The sequence below is a fragment of the Equus asinus genome, chromosome 18 (genome assembly GCF_041296235.1).
Source record: "Equus asinus isolate D_3611 breed Donkey chromosome 18, EquAss-T2T_v2, whole genome shotgun sequence".
Lineage (NCBI taxonomy): Eukaryota > Metazoa > Chordata > Mammalia > Perissodactyla > Equidae > Equus > Equus asinus.
The window spans coordinates 40,056,648-40,072,771 of NC_091807.1; the positions used below are offsets into that span (position 1 = coordinate 40,056,648).

The 16,124-nt window shown below is 53.4% G+C and overlaps 1 protein-coding gene across 13 annotated transcripts in view; it reads left to right on the forward strand.

Moving 5' to 3' along the window:
- Window positions 1–16,124, forward strand: part of TRPM2 (transient receptor potential cation channel subfamily M member 2) — a 59,272-nt gene continuing 43,148 nt past the window's right edge. For 6 of the 13 annotated variants that reach the window (XR_011495439.1, XR_011495440.1, XM_014830755.3 and 3 more), the window contains exons 1-5: window positions 1,285–1,423; window positions 4,630–4,895; window positions 5,687–5,775; window positions 11,438–11,606; window positions 12,946–13,126. Coding sequence is in view for 11 of the 13 variants with exons in the window: in XM_014830755.3 (XP_014686241.2) it covers window positions 4,731–4,895; window positions 5,687–5,775; window positions 11,438–11,606; window positions 12,946–13,126 (604 nt within the window). In the remaining 2 variants the exon portion in view is untranslated. Of the gene's footprint in view, window positions 262–469; window positions 920–1,284; window positions 1,424–1,561; window positions 1,690–2,421; window positions 2,930–4,629; window positions 4,896–5,686; window positions 5,776–6,473; window positions 6,726–11,437; window positions 11,607–12,945; window positions 13,127–16,124 lie in introns of those variants that run through there. The other 7 variants (XM_044750912.2, XM_044750913.2, XM_044750910.2 and 4 more) reach the window with 7 other exon arrangements.

Genomic DNA, 16,124 nt, shown 5'->3' on the forward strand with positions numbered 1-16,124 from the left:
GAACTACTTCACCTTAAATGACGTTCCCACAGAGGCCCTGCGACGCTGGGAAACCAAAACCAGCCGGTCCTAGCCGGTCCACCAGACAGCTCTGCAGTCATCGCTGTCTCATGAAATATTCACCACCCCTCAGTAAGCTTATCATCAAGGAGACGGCTCTCGCGCCAGAAGGCACCCGAGGGAAGGAGCACTGGAGAAGGGTCTGCACACAGCTGCTGACACCCAGCTGCTGACACGGGAGGGTCTCCGCCACCACTGCAGGTTCACCAGGGTCCCAGCCTCGTCTCCGGGGTTGTGGCAGGGGTAGCAAGCCTCCGCCTGCAGCCAGCTCTCACCCAGCGCTAACTACCGCCGGCTCTGAGGCTGTAGCCATGGAGGGTGGAGGGCTGTGCCCCCTGCAGTGCGCCATCCAGCGGGCCAGAGCCACTGTGTCAGTGGTCCCAGCTGCTGCCCTGTCTTTGATGCCTAGGTGCTGGCTGTGTTGGAGGAGAGGCTCCAGCTATCTCTGTTCTTATCATTGTCCTGAAGAAACGATTGCGTGCTGCCCCATACAAGGGACTCTCATGGGGTCTGACTCCTTCCCCATAGCAGCTAGAGACCTCCGGATGGCGGGATAGTGAGACGGGGACATCCTTCAGCCTGTGGACCCACAGCACTGCTGGAAGGCTCCTTTGTGGAGAGGCAGGGGCAGGTGAAGGCAGGGGGCCTTCCAGAGGAGAGGGCTCTGGGCAGGAGTCTGGACACTACGTCATCGCTCCCAGGGGAGGAAAAGAGCAGGTGGCTGGTCAGCCAGGAGTTGGCTGGCAGCCCCTGGGCCCCAGACTGGAGAGGCCACAGGACCGTCTTCACTCCTCTGGATGCCCAGGGGGCCCAGGAGTAGTCTCCGGGCGAGGAAGGAGAGGACAGAGCCCTTTGTGGGGTGAGAGAATTGGGCTGCTGGTTTGGACCTTTGGGGAAAGCCGGTCAGCTTCTCAGGAGTCAGAATGCAGTCGCTGCCAGTCCTCCAGCCAGGAGGACTGAGAAGGGCAGTGCCACCAGGGTTGAGTTTAGATGGCTGTGCATCCGGTGGCCAGCACCTGCTGCGGGATGTGCTGTGTGGGTGAAGCTTTCTGGCTCCTCCTGCCCCCTTGGGTCCTGCCTTACTGGGAATGGTCTCTTGGCTTTGGGTCGGCCAGGAAGACGGAAGTGAGGGCGGCTGCAGGAGTCTGCGAAAGGGCTCCCGAGGCCTGGATGGGAAGTGGCTCACCCAGCCCCAGGGCCACGTGGCTCTGGCGCCCCCCTCTCCCCCGACTCCCGCTGACACGCTCCGTCCTCTTCCCTGCCCCTGCCTGGCAGGTGCGGTAGGGCTTTGAGGACATCGCCGCCATCGCGCATTTAAACGCTGAGAAACTTGCCACTAGCCCCTCAGGAGGCAAACACCCGTGTGAGTGCTGGGTCGGGGGTCTCCAGGGAGGATGCACCTCGCAGGTCGGGGGTTTCGGGGAGGTCCGGCTCGTGCAGGTTGGTCCTTGGCTCTCTCGGCGGGCGCGGGATGCAGAGGGCTGGCTCTGCGGGGCCGAGTGACGCAGAGCGCGCTGCGGGCGACGCGGACTGTGCGGGGTGCGGGGTGCGGGGCGCACGCTCGGCCGGAGATGCAGCGGTCCCGCGGGGCCAGGGCGGACGTCCTGCGCAGCGGCGCGAGGGACGCAGGTACGCGCCCGGGTGATGGACAACACCGGGGTGCGGCGACCAGGTAGCGGGACTGGCGCTGGGGCGGAGGCGCGGGCCGGGGGAGGCTGCGCCAGGGCCCAGGGGCGCGGGCTGGGGGAGGATGGGTGCGCAGCCCTGGGGTGAGTGCGCGGCGGGGCGCGGAGACCTAGACGCTGGCCGGGGTGCTGGTGCCGGCGCAAGCGCGCGAGCTGCGGCGCCGCTGGGGCGCGGGGCCGAGGCAGGCCAGCGGCTCACGGCGTGGGCCCGGGCGCAGGCGGGGACGCGGGCACAGGCTGGGCTGCCGGGTGCGGGGGCGCGGAGACCGAGGCTGCGGCACCACCTGGGCTATGACACGGGGCGCAGGGGCGCCGGCGCTGCGACAGAGCCTGGGTTCCGTCTGCCCGGGGGCGCTGTGCCCCGACTTGGCGACATAGAGCCTTAGCCCATCTCAGACTCCTGCTCTGAACCCGGTTCAAGACCATAGGGCCACTTCTGTCCGCTGGTCGTTCCTTTGCACCTCCTTTGCGTCCAGCTATTTATTGTCTCAAAAGTCCTTTCACAGCCAGGACTTCACAGGGTGCTGGACCTCAGCAGAGGCAGGGAGCAGCTGCACGGTTTAGAGAGAGAGGCAGAGAGGGCAGTGCATGTCAGGCCACTGCTGGCTAGTGTGTCTATGGCCAGCCCCCCAAATAAAGTCCAGTGTGTCTACAGCCAGCCCCCCATATAAAGCCTACTGTGCCCACAGCCAGCCCCCTGGTGTAAAGTCTGTTGTTTTATTTCCTGGTGAATCTTTTCGGCTGGGGCAGGTGGAGTACAAGGAGGAGCCCCGGTCCTTGTGAGTCCCATGGTCCTGGGCCCACATGGCAGCTGTAAAAAGCTGTGTCCAGGAGTTTTATTCTCTGTGGCCTTGGTGTCTATTCTGGACGGTGGGGGTGGTTTACACCAGGGAGGCATTCTTTCAGCTGTGCCCCTGGAACACAGCAACCTGGGAGTGAGGCGCAGCCTGTCTGCAGAAGCTGCTGGAGGCTGAAACCAAGGGGCATGGCCAGCCCCTCCCCCATGCACCTGTGCTTGCTTCCTGTGGGCCCAACAGGACCTCCCTCCTACTGCGGATTGCTCAGTGCAGAGCCCAGATTTGGACATTCGCCCCACATCAGCCTTGGTCCTGTTCAGGCCCACGCCCTCTATGGCAATAGCCGCAGGTTCTCATGAGGTGCCCTGGGCCAGACGACATTTGTAGGTGTGCATTTTGTATGACTGTGTATTTAGGCCTGTGTGCTGTCAAATTCTTTCTTTCTTTCTATCTATCTATCTCTCTATTATCTATCTAGCTATCTGTCATCTACTTTCTTGGAAGTCAATTACTTTTGAAGCTTTCTCAACACACACCTGTGCCATTTGCTTATGGAGAATCTTAGCTATGAACCAGGGTGGCCAAAATTGCTTTTAGGTGATGTGTGAAGAAAGGGACTGATGATGCGATTCTGGGGAGAAGGACCCCAGAGGTTGCATGGGGGACTTTATAAGGTCATTGTCAGCCCTGGGTTTCTAGACTCTTCCATGGCCCAGACGGGTGGACAGGGGCAGGTGCGAGGAGGAGCAGAAGGAGGAGAGGGAGGGTCTGGCCAGCGTCTCCCACGCAGCTGGGCATGGGGACAGTTACCGTGTGGCTCCAGCCCTGCCTTGCCCGGTCTGACGGGGTGGCGGGCGGAGGGAGTGGCGTTTGACACATTTCCCAGGAGCCTGTTGGCAGGTGGGACTGGAGGAAATGTGCACAGGACCCTGATGGGTGCTCTGAGATGGCAGCTGTCCAAAAACTGGGCACGTGAGCAAGAGCACTTCAGAGTTTCTTAAGACAAAGTCTTTTACGGCACATACTGCTCTCTGCCACTCGGCCCATTTCATTCCCACCATCCTGTCACCCTCGTCCTGTGCAGGGCCGAGCCCTGGAGACGGTGACAGGAGCTGCCTCTAGTCCAGAGCCCCTCACAGGCCAGCTGTCTGACTGTGAGCTTTTGGGAGCCTCAGTTTCCTCTTCTGTCAACTGGGAACACTGCTTGCCATCTGCTTCCTTTGGAAGCTGGCTGTGAGGCCAGGTGAGCTGCTGTTCAGGACGCAGGTGGCCCAGTAAGGGCCGCACAGGTATAAGGCGTGGCCTCCACCATGAATGCTGTGCGGGGAGGTCCCTGGGTGGGGCCGCTGGGCCGGCACTGGTCACTGGTGTGTCTCAGCCTGTTCGGGCTGCTCTAGCAGAATACTGTAGATGGGATGGCTGAAGCAACAGAACTTTATTTCTCACAGTTCTGCAGGCTGGAAGTCCGAGATCTGTGTGTAGCACAGGTGGTGAGGGGCGCCTTCTGGGCTGCAGGCTTCTCCTTGTCTCCTCACACAGTAGAAGGGGTCCCTTTTATCAGGGCGTTAATCTCATTCATGAGGACTCTGCTCTCATGACCTAATCGCTTCCCAAAGGCGGTGCCTCCTGATACCTCACTTTCGGGGTTAGATTTCGACATAGGAACATTAAGGGAACACATTCAGACCATAGCATCCTGGCCCTGGCCCCTCAAAGTCTATGTCCTTATCACTTGCAAAATACATTCCTTTCATCCCAGCAGCCCCAAAGTCTTAACCCATTCCAGCACGAACTCTGAAGTCTTGTATCCTTTTGGGGTTCCTGGATGTGGCTAGGCACACGCCAGAGTGGCAGGGGTGGGGACTGAGCCCTTCACAGTGATGGAGGTTGTTACCGTTATGAATGGGTGCCCTGGGGCCCCGGGGATGTGGGTGTCCTTCAGGACTGCCCAGGGGCTCCGGCGGCGGGCCAGAGCTCGGGTAGCCAGGGAAATGTGCAGACTGACAAACGGACAGGGCTCCACACGAGGAAACACGTGCTGGGTCCTCTCAGGACACCTGCCTCATTTCCCCTCTGATCTATTTCAGCAGCCCCCAGGGCGTGTTTCCAGAACCCTCAGCCTCGCAAGGTGGAGAAAAGCCTGCCCTGAAGGAGGCGGGAGACGGGAAGCTGGAGTGGGGATGTCGGGATGGAGCCCTCGACCCCCTGGAAAGCTGGCTCCAAGCAGGAGGAGGGCTTTGGGGGGCAGCCCAGGAGGGTCGCTGACCTGGGCGCGGGCCCCAATCTGCGGCGAAGCGACAGCAGTCTCCCCAAGAACAGGAGGTCCCAGTACCTCCTCGGCAACTGTGAAAAGGTGGGCTTCTGGGGGTCAGTGGGGGCCCGTTGGCTGGCTCCACCAGAGCCCTGTGGGGCACAGTGACCACCAGGGAGGGGCGCATTTCCTGCCCGGGCAGAGACTCAGCTGGCCTGGGGGCTCCAGCCCAGAAAGGCCCTTAAGGAGAGGAGAATTGGGGAGCATGGTTCGGCCAGGCCTGTGCCCCACCAGGGCTGCACGATCACTTCCTCCGATTGGAAAAGCCGGGAACCGTGACAGTCCTGGGCCAGACTCCTGGAAAGCGTTGCTCCAACCTCCTTGTGCAGTGATCTCACTTCCTTGACTGGGAATGCCCTTAGCACCATCTGAAGCCCTGGGCTAACTTCGCGGAAAGGCCCGGAGAAGCGTGTTGAAAGAGCACGCTGGACTTTTGTAGTCCCCTGGTCAGGTGGGCGGGAGGGCGCTTCAGCCTGCCGTCCTGCCAGGATGAAGGCAGAGCCTCATCTGCTACCGTTCCGCCACCCCAAGTTGTTCCCGAGGAAGGCAGTGTTGACAGATAAACTGTAAAGTGCTGTGCAGGTTCAAATTGGGCCCAAGAGGAGGTGATCGCACCTGTTCACTCCTCCGTCCTGACTCCACACCTGAGGCCTTTGGTGAGGGTAATTTAACCCTTGGCATGGCCAGGGAGGGCTCGGGCCTCGCTTCTCTGAAAAAAGACCCTCGAAGCTTGTCAGGGAGCATCAGTGTGTCTAAGAGAAGCCTAGGATGTGCTCATTTGAAAGTGTAGATTTGATGCCCAAGGATCTCAAAGTACCCTTTTTTGCCCTCAGCAAAAAAATCTGAGTTCCTGGATTCCTGAAAACATCAAGAAGAAAGAATGCATGTACTTTGTGGAGAGCTCCAAGCTGTCTGATGCTGGGTGAGTGGCCCTTTCTCTGTTCCCAGGCAGAGAAGCTGAGCAGAGGAAGACCGGCCCACCTCGGCAGGGGGACAGTCCCATATCCACGTAGGCCTAGGGTGCTCAGAGCATTTCTATTTACCCCACAAACCGTGTTCATTCGTGTCTGCATTTCCCCAACACCCACACCCTAGTCTGTGCTGTGCCACACTTGGGCCACGCTCTTCCTCACTTGAACTCCTTCTTTGTCACCTGGTGAACTCCTACTTATCCTTCAAGGCCTGTTGCAGATGCTGCCTCTGCTATGGAGCCCTCCTTGACCACACCCCAAGAGGTCACCTCTCCCTCCCACCACACTCTGTATATTTCTCTCTCTCTCTTTTTTTCTTTTTTGAGGAAGACTGGCCCTGAGCTAACATCCGTGCCTATCTTCCTCTACTTTATATGTGGGATGCTTGCCACAGCATGGCTTGCCAAGCGGTGCCATGTCCACACCTGGGATCTGAACTGGCGAACCCGGGGCCACCAAAGCAGAACGTGCGCACATAGCCACTGTGCCACCGGGCCGGCCCCTGTATATTTCTCGTTTATACCAGTTGTCGATTGTGCTGTAATTGTGTGGCTTTGTGGTTCTGCCTCTTGCCAGTTCTGAGCTCTGACCTGCTGACAAACAGTTAACATCCACTTATATTTGTTGAATGACATAGGGGAAGATAGAAGCGGATTACGGTATGGAGTGAGAGGTGAACAGTCACCGATGATCACGTCGTTTCTGGGGTCCTGTAATGTGCCCAGGTGTTATTACTAAAAGTGCCCCATGGATGTTTTGGGGTTCACACCTCTGGCATGGCTCTGCTTCAGATAAGACCCCTTATTCCTCACTGAGCGGTCATAGGAGTGACCTTGAGCTGAGAAGGTCGCCACCGTGCTCCAGCTGACAGCTTCACGGCTAGTGACCTCTCGTATTCTTGGTGCGTAATCAGAGTTTCGGGTTCACACCGCTTATTCTGACAATATACAGAGAGTACTTTGTAATGAGGTCTCCGGCTTTCATTATTTTTAAATGGGTTTATGAAAACAGCCTCAGAGGGAACTTGTGATACATAACTTCCTGTGTAGGAATCTGGTTTCGAAAACATTTTGTAGACTATTGCGGTAATCTGGTTTCTGTTTGTAGGGGTTCGGGGTGCCATTGATCTAGGCCCCGACCCCTTCTTTCCTCTGAATGCTAAACCAGTGGAGAAATGTTGGCGGGGGTCAGCGAGGGTTGGGGAATCCAGATCTTCCTTCTTTAGTATTTCCGTCCCGCTTTGGAGAAATAGTGCTCAGGATGCGTTTGGTTCTGAAAACTTCCAGAAGCACCTGTATTAGGATCAGGTTTAAGGAGAGGAGCTGCCCCAGGGAGATAGCAGATGGAATGGCTAGTTCATTCTGGTGTTATGACGGCTCCTTCAGGTTGCAGGAAGGGACCCAGATTGGAGAGAATGGAGCTCTCATTTCTCCCACAGGATGCTAGCCGTGGTGTTCCCGTTTATGCCCATCTAGGCCAAGAGCTCAGGAGCAGATTCTCTGATTGTTTAATTTCTGGGTCAGCGCTCTCAGCACATTTCCTGCGCTGTGTCCAGCTAGGGAACACACACAGATTCAAGATCTAATCTCACCCGAGGGCGATGGTTCAAGAGGAGAGGGAAAGGAGGAAGCTTATTATGGGCTGGCTGTTAGAAACTTAAGAGAAAATTTGGGGCAGCCGTGAGCCAAAATACGAGAGCTCGGGTCCCTGTCCTGGTGACCCCCTCCCCCACCCTGGCTCCAGCGCTCTCATCCATAGATTGAGGGGGCCACGCAAGGTGTTCCCTAAGACCCCCGCAGGTCTGAGAGTGCCTTGAGTCTCGTTAGGGGTCTCAGAGGATGGGATGGTCAGTGGGCGTGCCTCGAGTCCATCATGGCATGGGCAGTCCTGGGAGACCCTGTGTGAGCAGTGGAAACTGGGGCTGGCCAGGGACCTGCTTCACGAGTAGGGAAGGACAGCCTGAGAGGAGCCCAGGAGCTCTTGGGTATCAGTAGGCAGTGGGTCTTTTCACTGATCCCTCGTCCATGCATGGTTAGTTAATTTGCACTAATTTGATAAATTATTTCCCATCCCAACCTCATGTGACCTTCACAGAGTTTTGCAGGGTTGGGGGCAGTGAAAGCATTATTTTTCCCATTTACTGACTGAGAACTTGAGAGTCAGAAGCATATGAGGTCACACTTGCTGGGTGGCAGAGAAACTTGTCCTCTTTCTTCTGGTCCAGGAGTCTGTCGCCTGTACCATCTGGCTCAGCTTTCCTCTGGTTTTAGACTTTTTTCGGGGTCTCATCTGCATCTGGTCGTCTGGGTCATTTATTACCAGCAAAAAGTAGGAATCTAAAACATCTGTAGATTTCCAGTCAAATAAGGAGTGACGAACACACTTATCTCCTCTGTCTCCTGAAACCCCAGTATATAGTAGTAAAGGAATAAAGAGATTTCAACCCCTGAAGACGAAGAAAATAAGAGAGGACGTAAGAGTTGAAAGAGCCGTCAATGCATTCTTGCTGGGGAAAAGCAGAAAACACAGGGGCAGCTCCCGGAGGCTGGAGTTCTGGAGCACGACCACGGGCATCCAGCTGGGCCTGGTGGGAGGGGAGAGTTTGGGGGACCGTGTGCATCCTGCTGGCCCGTGGCTGAGAGTTTCTGCTTTGAGCCTGCACTGTGTGGGGTTTTTAATCCTTTTATTTTGAAATAATTATAAACTTACAGGAGGTTGCGAAGATACTACAGAGAGATTCCATGGTCCCACCACTGGTTACAGACTTGCGTCCACCCCGCCATCCCTGACCCCTGGCGACCATTCATCTGTTCTCCGTCTCTACAATTTTTTCATTTCTAGAATGTCACATAAATGGAATCATACACTATGTGATCGTCTGACTGGCTTTTTTTTCACTCGGCGTAAGGCCGTTGAGATCCGTCTGAGTTGCTGTGTAGACAGTTGGCTCCTCTTGGTTGCTGTCTGGTCCTTCGCTTTCAACGGGCCTATATCGTTATATTTGAAGTGAGGTTTTTGTAGACAACCAATAATCGGGTCTGATTTTTTTTATGCACTCTGCCAATCTCTGCTTTTCAACTCGTCTATTCAGACATTACATTTAATGGGATTATTGATATGTTGGGACTTGAGTCTGCCATGTTCTTTTTGGTTCTCAGTTTGCTCTGTATTTCTTTTCCTGCCTTTCTGTAGGTTACTTGAATAGTTTTTAGAGTTCCATTTTGATTTATCCACACTATTTTTGAGAGTATCTCTTTGTAGAGCTTTGTTTATTTGTTGCTCCAGGTTTATATTATATATTCACAGTTTATCACAATCTACTGATATCTGCTCATCTGCTGGTCTTACATAATCTGCCAATATGTGTATGACTTAGTCTCCTGGTGTTGACCAGTTTGAGTGAAGCGTAGAAACGTTACCTCCTTTCACATCCCTTACTCATCCCCATTTATAATATAATTGCTTAAAATATTTCCTCCACATGCATTGAGCACCATGTTAGAAAGTGTTGTAACTTTGGCTCAACCCAACCATCAAACATAATTCAGAAAATTCCGGAGAAGGAAAAGGTATTCTATTTACCCGTATTTTTTCTCTTTCCGTTATTCTTTGTTCCTTTCTGATAATCCAAAATTCCTTCTTTTATCATCTCATTTCTGTTTAGAGAACTTCCTTTAGCCATCCTTGTAGGGTAGCTCTGCTGGTGACAAATTCCCTTAGTTTTCTTTCGTCTGAGGATGTCTTGACTTCCCTTTCATATGTGAATGACATTTTTGCTGATATAGAATTCTGGGCTGATAGTTTTTGTCTTTCAGTATTTGAAAAATGTTGCGCTATTTCTTCCTGGCTTCTGATGAGAAGTCAGTTGTTGTTTGAATTGTTTTCCTCCAACTGGCAAAGTATCATTTCTGTCTTGCTGTTTTCAAGATTTTTCCTTTGTCTTTAGTTTTTGGAAGTTTGACCATTACACGTCTTGGTGTGCATCTCCTTTGGGCTTGTCCTGTTTAGTGTTCACTCATATTCTTGAATCTGTAGATTTGTGTCTTTTTTTTTCAAATATGAGAAATTTTGGCCATTCTTTTTTCTTTTTTGCTATTGTTGGTAGTATTGTTTTTTTAAAATTTCACTTTCTAATTGTTTGTTTCTTCATATAGAATGAAGTTGATTAATGTTTGTTGACCTTGTGTCCTACAAACTTGTTAGACTTTCTTGTCAATTCTTGTGGTTTTTTTTTTGTAGATTCCTTAGGATTTTCGACACACACAATTATGTTACCTGTGCATAAATATGGTTTTACTTCTTTTCCTATCTGTTTGCCTTTTCTCTATCTCTCTTTCTTCCTTGCTTATTTCGTTAGCCAGGGCCTCTAGCACCCTGCTGAATAGCAGTGGTGAGGGTGGACGTCCTTGTCTTGTCCTCAGTCTCCAGGATAAAGCATTCAACCTTTCATCATTGAGTATGCTGTTGCCAGTAGGACTTTCATAGATGCTTTTTATCAGGTTGGGGAATTCTCCTTTATTCCTAGTTTGTTGAATGTTGTTATTATGAATGGGGGTTGAATTTGGTAAAATACTTTATGCATCCAAGCAATTGATCATATGACTTTCCTCCTTTATTTTGCAAATATGGTACATTAGATCAATTGATTTTTAAATGTTAACCCAACCTTGCATTCCTGGGAAGGCTCTCACTTGGTCATAATTTCTTTACATACTTTTTCAGCCTTGCCTTCTTTCTCTTGTCCTTCGGGGACTCTGATGATGTGAATGTTTGATCTTTTGTCATAGTTCTACAGGCCCCAGAGGGTCTGTTTATTTGTTTATTTAGGCCTGTTTTCTCTCTGTTGTTCACATTGGTTCATTTCAACTGTTCTGTCTTCAAATTCATGGATTCTTTCCTCTGTCACCTCGATTCTGATGCTGAATTCATCCAGTGAGTTTTAAAAATTTTGTTTAATGCATTTTTCAGTCCTAAAATTTATATTTGATGTGTCGTCTATTTCTTTGCTGAGACTTTATATTTTTTCATTTTTTCCAAGTGTGTTCACAATTTCTTGTTAAAGCATTTTTGTGGTGCCTGCCTTAAAATCCTTGCCAGATCATTCCAAGATCTGTGTCATCTTGGTCCTGGTGGCTCTTGTCTTTTCTCATTCTGGTTGAGATTTTCCTGGTTTCTGGTATGGCTACTGATTTCCAGTTGAAACCTTGATATTGTAGGGATTACGGTGTAAGACTCTTGATCCTGTGTTTCAGGTGGTCCACTATGATCTGCCTATGGGGAGGAAGGGCACCATCTCGTCACTGCCTTGTAGAGGCGGAGGGCCAAGTCCCCCTGAGCTTCAACTAATGCTTGGTGGGGAGGGGCTTCTTGTTCCTGCTTGTGCAGTGGGGGGAGTTCCAGCTCCCCACTGGGCCTCCCCTGATCCCACCCTGGCTAGGAGGGGCAGGGGTGCCTTATACTGCCCCCATGTGGCCTCCACTGACACTCTGGCCAGGATGCCTCGTTACTGCTGGGTGGGGTGAAAGTCCTGGGTCTCCACTGGGCCTCTGTGACACCCCCAGCAGGAGCAGGACAGGCACCCCGTTACCTCTGGTGACTGTGTGGTCTTTGCAGGAAGGTGGTGTGCGAGTGTGGTTACACGCATGAGCAGCACTTGGAGGAGGCCACCTGGCCCTGTGCCTTCCAGGGCAAGGAATGGGACCCAAAGAAGCATGTCCAGGAGATGCCAACGGACGCCTTTGGTGACATTGCCTTCATGGGCCTGGGCCAGAAGGTGGGAAAGGTTGGTTTCCATCACTCCATTATTCTTACTGTGGACCAGACCCCACTGTCAGTGACCCTCGGTGGCTGGGACTTCCTGGGTTTGGAGGGAGAGGCTGGGTGAAATCCCAGGGCACAGAGCCCTCCCAGGGCTAAGGGTGGGGCAGGCGGGGCTCCCCAAGGCTAACAGACCCAGTAGCAGAGGCGAGAGCTGTGCCAGGGGGCCGCACAGCAGGGTGGGAGGCCAGCAGAGCCTTGAGCTTGCTCAGGAACACGGGAGGGGCAGAGGGAGGCCCAGGCCCTGGCGAGTCTGTCATGTACGGTGGATCGCGGGGTGGTCCCTGGACCAACAGCACTGCCAAGCGAACTCTCGGGCCCCACCCTAGACCTGCTGAATTGGGTGCCCAGCCTCCCTCATTTTAACCAGTCTTCTGCAGGATTTTGATGCAGCTTTTGGGCATCGTTGACCTATGGGGTCTGGTGGAGCCACTTCTTCTGTGCTGGGGCTCTGGAAACCCTGAACCTCTTACTAACTGAGTGTGACTTTTCTCCTCAACTCCTCTGAGTCTCTGAGACGCTGCCCACTTGGCCAAAGAGGTTGCACAAGGAGGGTCCGAGGATGGGGTCACACCAGCTTCCTGGGTGGCCACCGGCCCAGAGCCCGCTGCATCAGCACCACCACGTGTTGGGTGCTCACCAAGCCCCTGTCCTTTGGAGCCACTCTCAGGGCCAGTCCAATGGGCTGGGTGTCTTAGGTGTGGCTGGCCCAACCCGAGAGGAGGCGTCCTCCATGGAGCACGGGCGTTCTTCTGCAGCACAGGGGCTCGGAGTGAGAGTGGCCCTGGAGGGCAGTGTCTGGACCAGAGGCCAAGGGCAACTGACCCAAAGTGACAGGTCATGGAGACCCAGGGCAGGCGTGTGGCCAAGAGGGAGACTGTACTAGATGAAGACGGAGAGAAGGAAGGACAGGACAGCTGCTGGTTAAACCTGGGAGGACACGACGGCGGGCTGGCCTTTACTGTGGGACTGAAGCAGACATGGGGTCTCCAGCGTGGGGTGCCCCCGACACAGAGAGGGAGAGTAGAGAGGCAGCTGGGCTGAGGGTCTGTGACGATGAGGGGCAGTTCTTTGCCGTGGGGCCCCTCTTCTGGGCCTTTGCCTCCCCCTTTTCTCCCAATTCATGCCCTGTATGGCTGCAACCCTCACTGAATCTAGACCCAGGGGTGAGGCGACCACGGCCCGCTTGGGGCTATGGGACATGGCCGGGGGTGGGGGCACTGTCCCCCACTGTGCTGTGGCCTCGGACTGGCCCAGCTGGCCACTGACCCAGCCTCCTCTGCTGTCCTCTGACTTCCCCGCAGTATGTCCGCCTCTCCCAGGACACGCCCTCCAGCGTCATCTACCACCTCATCACCCAGCACTGGGGCCTGGATGTCCCCAACCTTCTCATCTCGGTCACTGGAGGGGCCAAGGACTTTAACATGAAGCCCAGGCTGAAGAACGTCTTCCGCAGAGGCCTGGTCAAGGTGGCCCAGACCACAGGTAACGCCTGGGAGGGGGGACATGAGGCCTGGACCACAGGGAGCGCTCAGGCCTGGGAGCAAGGGGCAGGCTGAGGGAGGAGTGGGTCCCTGCGAGACAGAGCCGGGGCGTTGGGACTGCTTGGCCCTCGGGGGTCCCTGAGGCCACTCTGGGCCCCAGTGGAGAAGCATGTGGTCAGACTCACCCGGCGCTCCCTGCCCACCCTCCTTCCCTGATGTCCTGCTGCTGCCCCACGGCTGGCTTGGCTTGCCTGTCAGGACAGACAGGGCCCTGGCTCACTCCCCGATGGTGACGCCCTGCTCTGCGCCTAGAGGAGGCCTGGAAGCTGTGAGCTTCCGCGGGCGGGCAGAGGAGGCCAGGAGCCTGGGTTAGCCTGGGGGGTGCGAGTGAGTTCCTGTTACCTAATCTTTCTGTCAGTGTCATGGAAGGAAGGATTCGTTTCCGTCATTGACTCCCTCCCTGAGGTCACACTCCCAGTAAGAGCAGGGCAGGGGCTGTGTGCCGGGACCCTGTGTCCGCCTGAAGTATCCAGGGCTCCTCGGGATGCGGTCCTCGGGGCTCTCTCAAAGTGACAATCGATAAGCAGATCCCATGCCCAGGGCCCCTGAGGGGGTTCTGCCAGTGTAAGTCAATGCCCCGAGAGCAAGGATTTGGGGTCCAGGTGAGACTGGGGTCACCCAGAGGGCACTGAGCCTCTTTCTGGGATCTGGTTTCAGCCAAGGGTGTGAGGGCCACACCCTCGGTTTGGCCTTTGCCCTGAAACAGAGTCTTAATCTGAGTCTTAATTGGCCCATGTCGCTCAATTTCATTGTCTACTTGTAGGCCCTGGGTTTTCGGGATCCTTCCATTTCCCTCCGTCCCTGCCTGCAGATCGACCGAATCTTGGCTCAGTGCAGCTGACCATCAGCAAGCACACTTGTAACCTCTGCCGCACATTCAGCAGGCGCTCACCTGTCCCCAGGGAGTCACGGGTGACGGTTGTACCACATCTCGTGGTTATCTTTTCAGCGTTTACTGTCAATCAGCCACTTCCCGGCCCCAAGGCCAGTGCCACGTGGTTTAGCTTGGTTTTTATGGCGACGCCATGACTGGCTTCCAGGCTTCAATGCCTGTACAGTTGTCGGCACCGTGCTGGGACCAGGCAGCCCAAACAAGAGCAGACGTGGCTCTTGGCTTATGTTTCAAGGAGGTGGCTGCAGGTCAGCGGCTGCAGGTCCGCTCCATGTGTCTTCTCATTCCGGGACACAGACCAGAGGAGCAGACCCCACAGGGGACCTGCTGTCCTCGTGGCAGATGGAGTACTGCAAAAACAGCTGGCGCAAATTCAGGTTCCTCAGACCTGGCATCGGTTCTTCTTGCCAGCATGAGAGGACCAAACCGGGCCACTGGTTGGGCTGGACAGTGGGGTGGGAGGTGTGTCCCCCATAGGGGCCTCTGTAAGTTGTGTGGCAGTGGGTGGGACTTATGATCCCGCACAGGGAACAGGGCCCAGTGGCGGACACAGGGATGCAGTCTACCACACTCTATGCCCAAAAACCAAGGGGAAGAAGGGAAGTTTATGTGTTTTGATATAGAAGCATTCAGAGAAATTTCTGAGGTGCCATGTTTCCGAGACTGGACAGGAGGCAGGCAGAGAGGACAAGGCCTGCCGTCAGGAGCTGGGGGTGGGGTGGGCTGGGGGGCCTGTTCCTGTCCCCGCCTCCCTGAGCAGCACAGGAAACCTCGGCTCCCAGCTGCAGCGTTGAGGACGTAATCGCGGTTTGGCTTCCTCTGAAATCCTGTTTTTTTTTTTTTTAAATTATTTTATTGAGGTCATATTGGTTTATAACATTGTATAATTTCAGGTGTACATTATTATATTTCAGTTTCTGTATAGGCTGCATCGTGCGCACCACCAATAGTCTACTTTATATCCATCACCCCCTTGTGCCCACCCCCAGCCCCCTTCCCCTCTGGTAGCCACTAAATTGTTCTCTTTGTCCATGTGTTAGTTTATCTTCCACATATGAGTGAAATCCTTTCTCTATCTAGCTTTCTGTATCTAGCTCATTTATCTTTCTCTATCTTGTCTTTCTCTATCTAGCTTATTTTTTTAACACCATACCCTCAAGGTCCATCCATGTTGTTGCAAATGGGACGATTTTGTCTTTTTTATGACTGAGTAGTACTCCATCGTATATATACACCACCTCTTCTTTACTCATTCATCAGTTGATGGGCACTTGGGTCGCTCCCATGTCTTGGTTGTTGTGAATTATGCTGCAGCCAACATAAGGGTGCATAGATCTCTCTGTATTGTTGATTTAATGTTCTTTGGATAAATATCCAGAAGTGGGATAGCTGGATCGTATGGTATTTCTATTTTTAAGAAATCTCCATACTGTTTTCCATAGTGGCTGCATCAGTTTACATTCCCTTTTCTCCACAACCTCTCCCACATTTGTTATTTTTTGTCTTGTTAATTATAGCCATTCTGATGGGTGTGAGGTGATATCTCGCTGTAGTTTTGATTTGCATTTCCTAATCATTAGTGATGTTGAACATCTTTTCATTTGCCTGTTGTCCATCTGTATATCTTCTTTGGAAAAATTGTCTGTCCATATCCTCTGCCCATTTTTTGATCGGGTTGTTTGTTTTTTTTATAGTTCAGTTGTGTGAGTTCTTTATATTATGGAGATTAACCCCTTGTTGGATATATTATTTGCAAACATTTTCTCCCAGTCGGTGGGCTGTCTTTTCGTTTTGTTCCTGGTTTCCTTTGCCTTACAGAAGCTCTTTAGTCTGATGAAGTCCCGCTTGTTTATTTTTTCTTTTGTTTCCCTTGCCCGAGTAGACATGGTATTCGAAAAGATGCTGCTAAGACCAGTGTCAAAGAGTGTACTGCCTATATTTTCTTCTAGGTGTTTTGTGGTTTCAGGTCTTAGATTCAAGTCTCTAGTTCATTTTGAGTTAATTTTTGTGTAGGGTGTGAGATAACGGTCTACTTTCATTCTTGTGT